The sequence below is a fragment of the Protopterus annectens genome, chromosome 6.part0, assembly GCF_019279795.1.
Source record: "Protopterus annectens isolate FY-2018-M chromosome 6.part0, PAN1.0, whole genome shotgun sequence".
Classification (NCBI taxonomy): Eukaryota; Metazoa; Chordata; order Ceratodontiformes; family Protopteridae; genus Protopterus; species Protopterus annectens.
In genome coordinates, this window is record NC_056737.1 from 177578798 (window position 1) to 177591882 (window position 13085).

General features: G+C 39.6%; 1 protein-coding gene across 1 annotated transcript in view; it reads left to right on the forward strand.

Moving 5' to 3' along the window:
* Positions 1-13085, forward strand: part of TMEM63C (transmembrane protein 63C) — a 2716247-nt gene that overhangs the window by 1643683 nt on the left and 1059479 nt on the right. Inside the window, exon 7 of the mRNA XM_044073895.1 lies at positions 800-887. Within this exon, the coding sequence (XP_043929830.1) occupies positions 800-887 (88 nt within the window). The remainder of the gene's footprint in view (positions 1-799; positions 888-13085) is intronic.

Genomic DNA, 13085 nt, shown 5'->3' on the forward strand with positions numbered 1-13085 from the left:
ATATTAAGAAGATTAGGAAGTTTGTGGCAGGTAGGGGAGTGCTATTAATTGGGTGGTTGTAGTTGATTGGTCGTAAAAGAGGGGAGTGGTTATATAAATATAAATTTAGCAGTACTGGGGGTGGGTGCGATTTGGGGGCATGGTGGGGCACAGAGCGAGCCCGAGCGTAGTGAGGGCAAGCGTAGTGGGGCTTAACCAAACCACAAATTACCTGAAGGCTGTACATGCAACGTAAGTACTTTAATGTATAAAAATTACTTGTGTCTTTAGCATTAAAATGGGTAAGTGAACCAGTCCTTCTCAAACCCTTTTTAATCAAAACCAGGCCACAATACAGAGGTAAATGTAGTATATATGGACAATTTAGTGCAACCAACCAACATGTTTTTAGGAGAATGAGTGAGTCTGTATTGCGCAGAGGAAAGCCCATAGACATGGAAACAGCATGCAGACTCCACCAAGACAGTGACTGGAAGTCAGGACTAAGCCCTTTGCTTTTCTTAATATCCTTATTCTAAGAATTCTGCAGTCATCTTGGAGAAAGAGAGCCACTTTGGTTAAGAGCTATCCTCAGGCATTTACTACTGTGGAATCTGTACACATTGATGTGGATTATTTGATTAGTTACCTTGCAGTTATCTGAAGTTATTAAATACGGAATACTTTTTTATTTTAAAAAAATTCTTCATTGTGCTGTTGGCAGTAGTGTGTATAGGATTGCATTTTCTTCATTGTTTTGATTGGTATAGTTTTGCATATGGAACATTACTTTTTTTTTTCTTTCTTGGGCATCATGCAGCTTGACATCACTGTTTTATGGAGAACAGAGTGAAAAGGAAAAGTCCCCTTCAGAGTCGAGTCCCTCTGATACAGATAACAGAGATGTGGTAAGTCTAAACAGTGCATTGTGTGGTCACTGCATGTAATACTCCACATAAGTAATATTACAACATTGCATTTTTATACAATTTAAAGAAGCCCAAGGGCAACATAGGACATGAAATATGCTACTAAGTACCTTCAGGTCACCGAAAAGTGTGTCAGAGTCTGAAATGTTCACCCTTGAAAGGATGGTTTTGTAAAATTAAAATTCAAACAAAAACCTGCTTGCGCATTTATAGATTATGTAGAGCATTGTTTGGTGACATATCTCTAGTATTTTACTATCAAGAGTCATAAATACTGCTTTATAAAACTTTTGAAAAAATTACATTTCTTTGTTGTCATCATCTGCTCATAACACTGATGCTTTGAGAGTCTTCTATGAGTGGAGCATCCCAGAGACTTGACCTGTTTACCACATGAGAAAATGCAGCCTTTCCACTCTTCTTCTCAATGCAGCAAGACAAGTGGAATCCAGTGGTGAATGCATTGTCTTTCTCATGGTATGGATGATTCCTCCATACCTTCCCTCCATACCTTCCCAATGTTCACTTTGATTACTAGCCTAATCTTAAAAAAATGGTATAAGAAAGTCCAAAGCTCCTTTCAATGCCCTTTTTGGATGAAAAGGGGTTGGTCTTAGTTTCTCATTGCCCTAGCAGTAGAAGAATCCATCACCTCATGTTATTGTTTCTGGTTTAAATCCCTTGGTCCTACTTGCTGGAGTATAGCAGTATTTGATTCCAACAAAAAAAATTTCCAGTCATCAAACTTATTCTGTTGTACAGAAGAGGTCCATCATTTGAGCAGACAGAAGTCCTTTGCTGTCTTAGTCAGTTAGCAGGCAGGTTATTCTTGCTTACTTACTTACCTCTGGCACTTACAAGATTTATGTTGTAGTTGTTACATATTCAGTGGGCATAACCTTGGTATGTCTGCTCATTGTGACCTTGTGTAGGGCAGAAGTGTGGTTAGTAACTGGTTGGTCAACCAGTTCCTTCAGTTCCTTAAAGTGTTTTTACATCTCTGCCCGCAAAATGCCTTCAAACTTTCCTGAATCCAAAGCAGTAAGGCTGTTTTACAGTATAAAAATAATCACTAAAACAAAATAAGTGAAGTTTTAGTTGAAGGTATTGCTGTTGTTATGGGTGATAATTATAAGGCCTTGTAGAGCCACATTCAAAAATGAAGGTGAAGGCATAAGAATATAGTGTGCTATAACACAGTGGCAGCTTCATAACAAAGACAACAGATATAGCTAACACACTAGCACACAAACTAGTGAAAATGTCAGGCATCAAAGGAGGAACCCCATCTGCTCTTCCTCCCTAAAAGACATTCTCACCAAAATTACATCCAAAATTGTCACCTCTACTACGAGTAAGATCAGAAATACAAGTTCCATAGGACAACATGAGAGACCAGGAATCCTAATACAAGTAGTCAAAAACAAACTAGTGTACATCTCTGGTTACCGACCATAGAAAACCTAGTGTACGTCCTAGCATACATTCTTTATAGCACATTAAAAAATACTAACATCCACCTATGTCTGGATGCAGACAGTTGTAGTCCTAATCTATAAGGGAGGTCCTTCTACAGCCCAAAGAATTAAATACTAATCTGCCCCACTAACTTGTTCTGCAAGCTGATAGAGAGTCATCGTAAAACTTTTTTCAGGCAGATGTGGGAAATCTTTTCCATGAACTAACTTACTATGTTTTATGAAGGTAGCTCTTGTATGCTCAACCGTCTATATTTCTTCAGCGGTGTGACTGCTACCCTGGATGAAGGTTTATTGGTCAATGCAGCTTACTTTCATGTAGCTAAATTGTTTGACAGTATACCCTATGATGGACTAGCACATGCATAGATGTAAATGGCAGCTCTAATACTAACAGTCAACCTTGTACTTAACACCCATACCACCATCACAGTAGTAGCAATCTGCATTCCCCCAGAGGATAACTTATCCCTTCTGGAAAACATTCTCTCATACTTCTCTCAACATATTCCTAATGAACCATTATTCTTGGTGATGTTAATATTAATTGGTTAACTCTCTGTACCCCAAATTCTTTCTTACACATCAACGTGTACGGTTTTACTCAACATATCACTGATGCCACCCATACCAGCAACTCTCATGCACACAGCACCCTTACCAACTGGATTCTAGTCTCTCATCCCTCTAAATATCACAATCCTGAAACCCTTCCCAGCACATTAAGTGATCACTCCCCAGTAAAAGTACTTGGATATATCCTTCACTTTACTGAACAGCATAGATATACCACATGCCGCAAGCTTACTAACTTCCACCCAGACACCTTTAAAATCTCTTCTCTCTAAAGTTAACTGGAATTTCCTTACCCAACTCCCCTTTCTCAGTATTCTTGACTCAGTTGCCCCACTTCGCATAGTCCGTATTAAATCTAATATATGTCCATGGCTGTCAAATTCCACCCTCATCTTAATGAAAAATAGAGACAGAGCTTGGGAAACACGGACCAAAATAAACCTCCCTGCAGACTTGCTAAAATACAAAGAACTTGGAAATCAGACCAAAAAGCGTATTAATAAAGATAAAAGAGACTTCTATTATAATCCACCCTCAGCCTTGAAATCTAACTCCCAAAAATTTTGGAACTCCTTAAACCACATACTACAACCTGGTGGTCCCTGCTCCTCCAATCCTTGCCCTGATAACACTCCCAAAGATACTGCCTCCACCTTCAACACATATTTCATTGACTCTACATCCACACTATTTAACCTCAGTGCCAGTTCATGTACCTTTAATAATATAACCACTCTGTATCAAATCCTACTACACTCTCATCAAATTATTTTTCCCTCAAACCTGTACCCACTAGCTACATCAAATCTCTACTCTCTAAACACAAACCTTGCTCAGCTTCTACCGACAAAATTCTTTCCCTTTTCCTTCAGTTAGCTGCTGACTCTCTTGCTCTCCCTGTATCTGTCTTAATCAACCGCTCCATTTCAGAGTCCAAAGCCCCTTCCATATGGAAACAATTCTTCACTCTACCAATACATAAAGGAGGTAACTCCTCAGACATCACTAATTTTAGACCAACTGACATCCTCTCTCCTCTCTCTAAAGTTCTAGAAAAATGCATACATAAACAAGTTATGCACTCCCTACTCTGGAAATCTTTTTACACCTACTCAACATGGCTTTATACCAAAGCATAGTACTACTACTGCCCTACTATCATTCCTTAATACTATAGCCCTTGCCAGAGATAACAACAAACTTGTCTCCTGCCTATTCTTAGAGCTCTCTAAAGCTTTTGACACCATCTCTCACCCTCTCCTTCTGCACAAACTAACCAACCTTAACTTCTCCCCTGCTACTGTTGCATGGTTTTCCAGCTACCTCACTGACAGATCTCAAGCAGTGAAGTGGCAATCTGCACTCTCCCCTGCTCTCCCAGTTAGAATGGGTGCCCCTCAGGGTTCCATCCTTGGTCCACTACTTTTCAACATCTTCACTAATCTTCTTTATTCTTCCTGTCCTCAGTCATCACTGGTCCAATACACTCATGACTCTACATTCATCACTATTGCTGACTCTCCCTCCAAACTCATCTCTACAACACAGACTTCCTTTAACTCAGTAGAAAACTGGCTCTCTGATAACCAGCTTATCCTTAACCCAAAAAAAAGTAAGCTACTGCTTTTTCATCCTAAAAACTACAACCACATTAAATCCACTTTCACAATCCTGTCCCTCAATAACACACACATCGAGGTGGAAACTAGCACTAAACTCCTTTGTGTCATCATCGACGACCAACTTAAATTTGATCTACACATTAACAACTGTATCAAGAAAACTCATCAGAAACTAGGGCTCCTCTACCGCAACAAAAAGTTTTTCACCAGTGAAGCTAAAGTAACTCTCTTTTATGCCTACCTCCTACCCACTCTATTTTATGGCTCAAAAATTCTTACTTGCCTCAACTCCACACTCCTTGCCAAACTTGAATCTACCTAAAACAAGATAGCCAAATTTGCAGTACATCAAACTTACAAGTCACTTCACTGTCTCTCACTCAAACACCTTAACTGGCTTGAACTACCTCACCAGCTTCTTCTCCCTCAACTCCAGATAATCCACTCCATCCTTTATCAGCCTTTATACTGTCCTACCTTATCATCTGTCATCTCCCACTATTCACCTGCTAGATCCCTCCAGAGCTCTAACATAGTTCTGCTACAAATCCACAAACCTAAAACTAAGAAAGGATGTATTCTCTATAGCTATAAACTTTCCAAGGCATTGAACAAACTCCCACTAGAGATCAGTTCACTCAAGCAACTTAGTCAATTCAAGCTAGCCACTAAAGAATACCTGTTAAGCCAATACCCCCCCTTAAACAACTTATCAACCCTAACTGCACACCTCTATCTGCTCCCAACCTATGTAACTTTCTCTGTCTCTCCAGACCTTGTCTCACATTAACTTCTCTATCCTAAGCACATTACATAATTCTTATCTGCATAATGTAAGATTTTACGTCTGGTGACAATTCTGTTGTTAGTCCTTCTGAATGATGTAGGATTCTAAATCTGACAGACATAATGATTAGTTTACTGTAGTAAATCCTTGTTTTTTACACATATGTTGCTTTGAATATTTTCTGTAAACCGGTTGTTGATTGTTTACTTAGTTTTGTAAATTATAATCTGTAGAACATGTGGAGCTTTTCTCCCCGGGCCTCTACTGAAAAAAAGCTACTTAGCTCAGTCGGACAAACCCGGTCAACAAATGTAAAATAAAATAAATAAATAAATAAAGCTAGATAAAGGAATAACAACTTAGGTCCTCAATTAGCTAGACCACTGTATATTTCGGGTAAGGCTAGGAGGACTCCTTTCTTCATCATCTCCTGTCACAATTAAGATTCATAAAGTTTTTGTTCTTCCTTCCTTCCTTCTGTCCTTTAAGTAGCACTTCATATTACACTCAGATGGTGGAGTTAAATTAATCTTGCCTTTTAATTTAAAAAAAAACTGCAGCATTCTGGCATTTGGCAACCCCCTACCATTTTTATGTATTGTTAGTAGGTAGCAGCTAAAAGTTTACAGAATAGTACAAAACCTTGGAGTCTTTGTAGAGAATGACCATTCATTTGTTACCCATATAGCTGTCACCATCTACAAAGCAGGGGAAGTTGCCCACCTGGATCCTTCATGAAATTTGAAGCTGTGTCATGGAGGTAATTGTCCCCTCTGACAGTTCTTATCAGAGAATACTGCACTGTGTTCTGTAACCTTCATACATGCTAGGTGATGCATTTGGAGAAGGTAAAGATATTCAACACAGACAGAATTTAAACACTTCTGAGTTGACCATCTCTTCCACTTTTTTGTATCTTACCAACTTCTTAGCAGACACCTACACCTAACATACACAGTAATTAAAGACCACTTACTGTTTGAAACCTTTTGCTTAGAATACTATTTTGGTGACCTGAATAAGCAAACACTAGGGCTTTTCAAAAAGTAATATAAATGGTACTGTGAAGGAATAGCAACTTCATACCTGAATGAATCCCACCTGTATAGAATAAACTCTCCCTCCCAATTAAACTCACCCCAAAAATCCACAACTTTAAAAAAGAACTTGATGAGATAATGTGCACCTGCAGCTTTCAACATGGGGTCTGGAGTATCAGGCTTCTCTATAGCCATTAGGGCATGACCTTGTTCACTGAACCTGTGCACCTGTATTCCTATGAACCCTGTCCCAGTGGATTGCTAACTGTATTGTCTTTTACCATCAGGTGACTAACTGTCATTTGGATAGTGCTGTCAGATGCTATCATGGTAGGCGTGTGACTGCTTCCAGTTTTTATTTTAAGACTATGTCCTATATAGACATTTGTATCATGGTCATTTATTCATTACTTCACATGTTTACCAAGCATTATTGCTTGTATGGTAATTCCAGGAGGCAGGCCTCCTTTTGCCCCTAGTGCACTACCCTGTGAATGACTGCCTTTTGGCCTTCCTAAAGCTCCAAAATCTCTGTGATGTTAAAACACCAACTACTGGAAGTCTTCGCAGTTAGATGTTTCCCTTGCTTAAATATGTAAAACTAGTCTCCTGTCTCCTCTTTGTTCCATCACGCACACACACACACACACACACACACACACGCACGCACGCACGCACACACACACACACACACACACGCACGCACGCACACACACACACACACACACACACACACACACACACACACACACACACACACACACACACACACATCCTATTAGCAGCTGAAGACTGCATTTTTTCATTTTGCACATTCCTTTCTGTTCTGTTGCATGCAGTACACCTTTTTCTTCAGTAATACAGTGCTGTATGCCGCTTCCTGGTAGCCATTTTCTAAATGCTCTGTGTTTCTTTTCTGTGATCAAAAAGACCATGTATTTTGCCTCTGTACAGTATACCAAATGATATCTGCAGATCTGTAAATGAAATTGAAATATCTTCTTGTTTATATTTGGTTAAAACTTGTTAGCATCTAATATAACAGAATAGTACTTAAGAATGAAGACAACATGATTGCTCATTGTTTCCTTACTAAGCCTTGCGCTAGATATTTGTAGCATTTTGCTTCCCCCAGTAATATAGACTGCATTGATGCATGTTTCCCCATACACAGTGCAACAAAGCATCTCTAGTATTCAGAGAGATCAGCACTAATTGCCGAATGTAGGACTGCCCATTAATGCAATGGTGATAATGTGTGATTCAGAGACAATGTAAAATCTTGCAGAGAAAAAACTCACTAGTGGCTCATTATCAAGTCTCCAAATCAATCAATGTGCTTTCAGACCTGACCGTACTAATTGCTAATATTCCCCCTACCAACCCATGCATAAGTTGCACAGGCAGCTTCCTACACACACACACACACACACACACACACACACACACACACACACACACACACACACACACACACACACACATATCTAGACAGCAATAGCATCCCCTTTGGACACACACACACTTCCACCGATCATATATCCACATACTCACACAGAAGAATGCTTGCTCACAAACACACACGTACACGTACATACACACATACAGAAAGGACTTAGCTGTATAAACCTCCTGCAGGGTGACCTCCTAGACACACACTCAGGCACACATGCAGACTTCCAAGCAGCTGCAGTCATGCCACTAGAAACAGAATGACAAGTAGACACACACACACACACACACACACACACACACACACACACACGCACACTGCCACATGGATAGTTCAAAATACCTATCTGAAGTAATGCTGCAAAGCCCACCCATTTTTAGGATTGAATGGGTGTACACTTTCAAAAGGCAGTGCACACTTTTTCCTCCTAGGGACCAAAATAAAATGATAGAGTGATTTTCTGTTTGGTGCCAGCACCACTTCTGGAGGAGAGCACATGGCAAATTAGCTTAGCCATACACCCAGGGCTGCTACTTTTATGTGTGACTTTGTCTGTGATGTGACCAGTGCCAGCAAACCGCTGTAGTGGGAGAGTGATCGCTGAATCATTTGGTTTTGCTACTCTGGAAAAAACCTTCTAAGTAAAGATTTCATTGGTGCAATAAGCCTTTCTGAATTCTATGGTGTGCTGTAAATGTTAAAATAAAGGTAAGTGCTGTCCTTGTTTGTATCGGTCGATGTAGTTATCCGTCCCTTATTTGTTCTTTCATACTCAGAACACTTTTTTGTGCACAGTTAAATTAATGCAGCATCTGCATACTGTATTCATTCAGTTATACACTCTAACATTCTGTTTGTATTGCAGAACACTACTTACTAGCTATATGTTTATTGCAATCATTTTAAAAATCTAAATGTTGGTTCCCTATGATCATAAAAGGCCATGTTGTTATATGTTGTGCCCCCCTTACAAAGTACACCAACATGCAAATAAACTAAGATATTCTTCTTCTTTATATTTGGCTATAATTTGGGATTAGATTATGACTGAATAGCATTTCTCAAGCATTGTTCTCCTTGGTACCAAATAATATGCCTTTTGCTGGCTCTGCTTGAGCATCTTGTTTACAAGCAGTTTAGCAGAGGCCTATTAAAATAACTACTTCATGCTATATGTTAGTGCCCCCGAGCCGGTGTGAGGTATCACAGAGCAATGACTGTCAGCTTATCTAGACCACATTGTTATGTTGGTTTAGTTACTTCAGACTGCTTGGTTTATTTTACTATTGCTGTCCCATTTGGATACCACAGAATAGTGTTTATCAAAGAATGAATACCATGTCCCTGTATACTGTTCACTTATTAAACATTGAATCAAATGATATCTGCAAACATGAAATAAAGTGAGCTATTCCTGTCACTTACATTATTATTAATTTTTTTCTGTCAGGGACCACAGAGTGGGAGTTGTCATACAATGAAGAAGTTGAGTGGTAATAGCATTAACTGCTTTCCTTAAGTACTAATAACATAACTTTATATCAGTACCATGTATTGCCATTATAAAATCCTAAAGGTAGAAGTACACATGGAAGATGTTGAGCTCAAAATAGCTAACACTAACCATTTTAGAGCTTAGCTTCTTATTCTTATTCTTTCTGCATCCTCCACCAGCCACTTTTTGCAAGCTTGCAAGCCACGTAACTTCTGTGGATTATTCATCCTTTACCAAATAGATGCAGCAACAGATAATATGAAGTTGCATTAACTTTTAATGAAAACTTAAGTGAAGGATTTACATATTAACTGCAAATATCGCAGATGTTATTGCTGCCCTTACTTTACTTGCAGCCTCTACTGCCAACTATTATATTTCTCCACCTTTAAATTTCAACACGAGTACTTTTCAGCGATTTGTATTATTGATGATCACCCTCTGAATATATTTAAGAAAGAGAGAATCAGTTATGTAAAGTGTATCTCTAGCCAAAATAGATCAATAACTAAGCTTTAGGTTGAGATTCTCTGTAGCATCATCATCATCATCATCAACCCCTTTATTTCCATCTTCTACATAGGGTTGAGGTATTGTGTTAGCTGTCGCCATCTTTCTTGATTCAGTACCATACTACTGCCTTCTTCGATGCTCATGCATAACTGTCACAGATCTTCTCTTAAACAATCCATTCACCTCTTTGCTGGATGCCCTTGTTTTCTCTTGCCTTCTTCCTGTCTGTCCCAAATCTTCTTCACCAGATTGTCTTCTGCTTTTCTGCACATGTGCCTGAACCACCGTAATCTGTTCTCTTTGATACTTTCTGCAATTAGAGCTACTTTGGCTTCTACTCTTATGTCATCATTTCTTCATCTGTCCCACAGTGGGCATCCTACCACCCATCTCAAGCACTTAATTTCCATCACCTATAGCTTCCTCATCTGCTCTGCCTTTACTGCCCAGCTTTCTATACCATACAGTATTACTAGTTGCACCATTGTTTGCATACAACTTACTTTTCAGCTTCTTTGGCATGCTTCTGTCATACACTATACATGACACACTATGCCAGTTGCCTGCAGCCCCTCTGATTCTAGCATTGATCTCTTCATTCAGACTTCCGTTCTCCTCAACCACCCCTTCCAGATACTTGAAGCTGTAAAACCTATATCAGTATCTTTTCTTCTATCTCAATTGTCTGTTTTTTTTCTGATTCCCCAATTTACTCCCATTACCAGTGTCTTAAATGCAGTGGTGGTGCTGCGGTAGCATTGCCGTCTCACAGTTAGACGCTGCCCGTTCGATTCTCAGTTAGAGCGTCTTCTGTGTGGCGGCATGAACGGGTGTTCCTTCATTGAAGTTGGGCTTTAGGCCCGGCAAGCCAGCATGTAAAACTCTACTGCCAATCATTAGCGGACCGGAGTTCTGCTGTGGTGACCCCTAACCGGGAAAAGCCGAAAGACACAAGCAAACCAGTGTGTTATCTGTACTTAGTTTCATCTCATGTGCCTGCAGTTTTGCATTCCATTCCCGTATCTTTTGCTGAAGTTCTTGCTCACAGTCTGCCTGTAATGCCATATCATCAGCATACAGTAAATTTGTTGATCTGTCCCCTCCAACCCTGTTTGCTAATGTAATTCATCAACAGTATGAAGAGCAGTGGGCTCAGAGCTGAACCCTGATGCACACCCACACCCACTGAGAACCCATCTGTGAGACCAAACATCATTTGTACTTGTGTCATTTGATCTTTGTACATACCCTGCAGTAATTTACCAAAGTTTCTAGGACTTTGAACCATCTCAGGGCTGCCCAAATCAGCTTTCCTGGTACCTTGTCATATGCTTTCTCCAAGTCTAAGAATTCCCAGTTGGATTATTTCCTCATCTCCAGCTTCTTCTCAACTACCTGATTCACTTCAAACATCAGTTGTGCTGCATCCTAATCTGAATCTGAACTGCTCATCTCCCATCTCTACTACTCTGGTTGTCTGTTCATCAGTCACTCTCTCCAGAACTTTCATACAGTGTGACAGGAGTTTGATACCTCTGTGCTACCTACAGTTGTGGATGTCCCTTTTGTTCTTGTACACTGGCATGAGTATGCTTATTTTCCAGTCATCTGGGAATATGTCTTTCTCTCCACACTGCCATGAGTACCCTCAGGAGACATTTCTCCCCTAACTCAACCAGTATCTTTATCATATATGTGACCTCATCTGAGCCTGCAGCTTTCCCTGACTTCATTTTCCTTAGTGCTGTTCTTACTTCTTCTAGGGTGGGCTCCTCTTCTTCTCTCATCGTAGGCTGTGCCTGGGGCAGTACAGCTTCTGTGGAATTTTCTTCATTCAGAAGCTGCTGAAAGCACTCCTTCCATCTGCCTTTGGTCTCTTGTGGATGGGTGAGGAGGTTGTTTCTGACATCCCTTATGAAGGGTGCCTGACTGTCTTCTTTATATTTCTGTCTTTGCCTTGCAACCTGATATTGTTTCTTTTGAGTCACTTTCCAGAAGCTGGTAGAAGGCCTCTGATGGCCTGTTCTTTGCTATTCCAACTCCTTTCCTAGCCGCTTTGTTAGCCAACCAGTATTCCTTCCTAGCCTGGTCCATCTTTTCTTTCTTTCAAAATTTTGTAAGTTTAGTATTTTTTTTCAGGTAGGTATTCAGTTATTATGGTGCCCTTGTCTATAATTGTTAATATTCATAACTGAGTATCACAGAATAGTGATTCCTATACAGTGAAGTCCATGTCATTGAATGGTACGTCACAATGATTTTTTTTTCTTAATTAGCCAGTTTAGACCAGTGCCCTCACCTTTTTAGATGATCAAAACCATTTTGCTTTTTTCCCCAACACCTTTATTGAATTATCACTTGTGACACAGGCAAATTTCCATTTATACATTTTATTTTAAACAAGAAACATCTTTAGTAAACCATCGTTTACAACATAAGCAGTCATACATTTGTATAAATGAAAACAAACCACACCGACATAGTCCTAGTTGCAAGCATTTTACATCACAAACCATACTGATGCACTCCCAATCGCAAACATTATACATCACTTATAATGTACCGAATCATTTTCATTCAAACATTATATAGCTCATTTAAGTCCTGCCTTCTTTTAAACCTCATTTTTCCCCTGTATGTATTGGTCCCACAGTTCCCATTTTTTTTCCTATGTAGTTTGCTCCTACCCTTTTCTAAAGATCTCATTTCCAGTTGTTGTATCTCTGTTACTATATTCACTACTTCTAATATAGTTGGTTTAGATACTGATTTCTGTTTTTAGCAATTGCATTTTTGGCAGCCACCATATTTAGACACAGCAAGACCTTACCATATCTAGGCAATTCTGATTTTGTATCATAGCTCAGAGAAGTCATCTCCCTCATCACACCAATCTGCCTACCCAGCATCTCTGACAGTGCATCCTGCAGGGAATCCTTAAAGTTTGCCAACCCACTGCACTCCCAGAAAATATGTTCCCAAGTACCTCTTTCTTCCACATCACACCTCCAACATTTGCTGTCTACTTGGGGTATAAAAATATCTATGTAAACATTGCCAAGCAAAAATCCTAACTCATCTAGATTTTGTTGCATATTTGGGAGACATATATTTATCCTCCCATTGTTTCTTTGTGAAGTGCTTATCTAGTCTCTCTTCCCAATCCTTTCTAACCTCCTCTGATTGATTCTGACAGTTATCATGCAATATTTT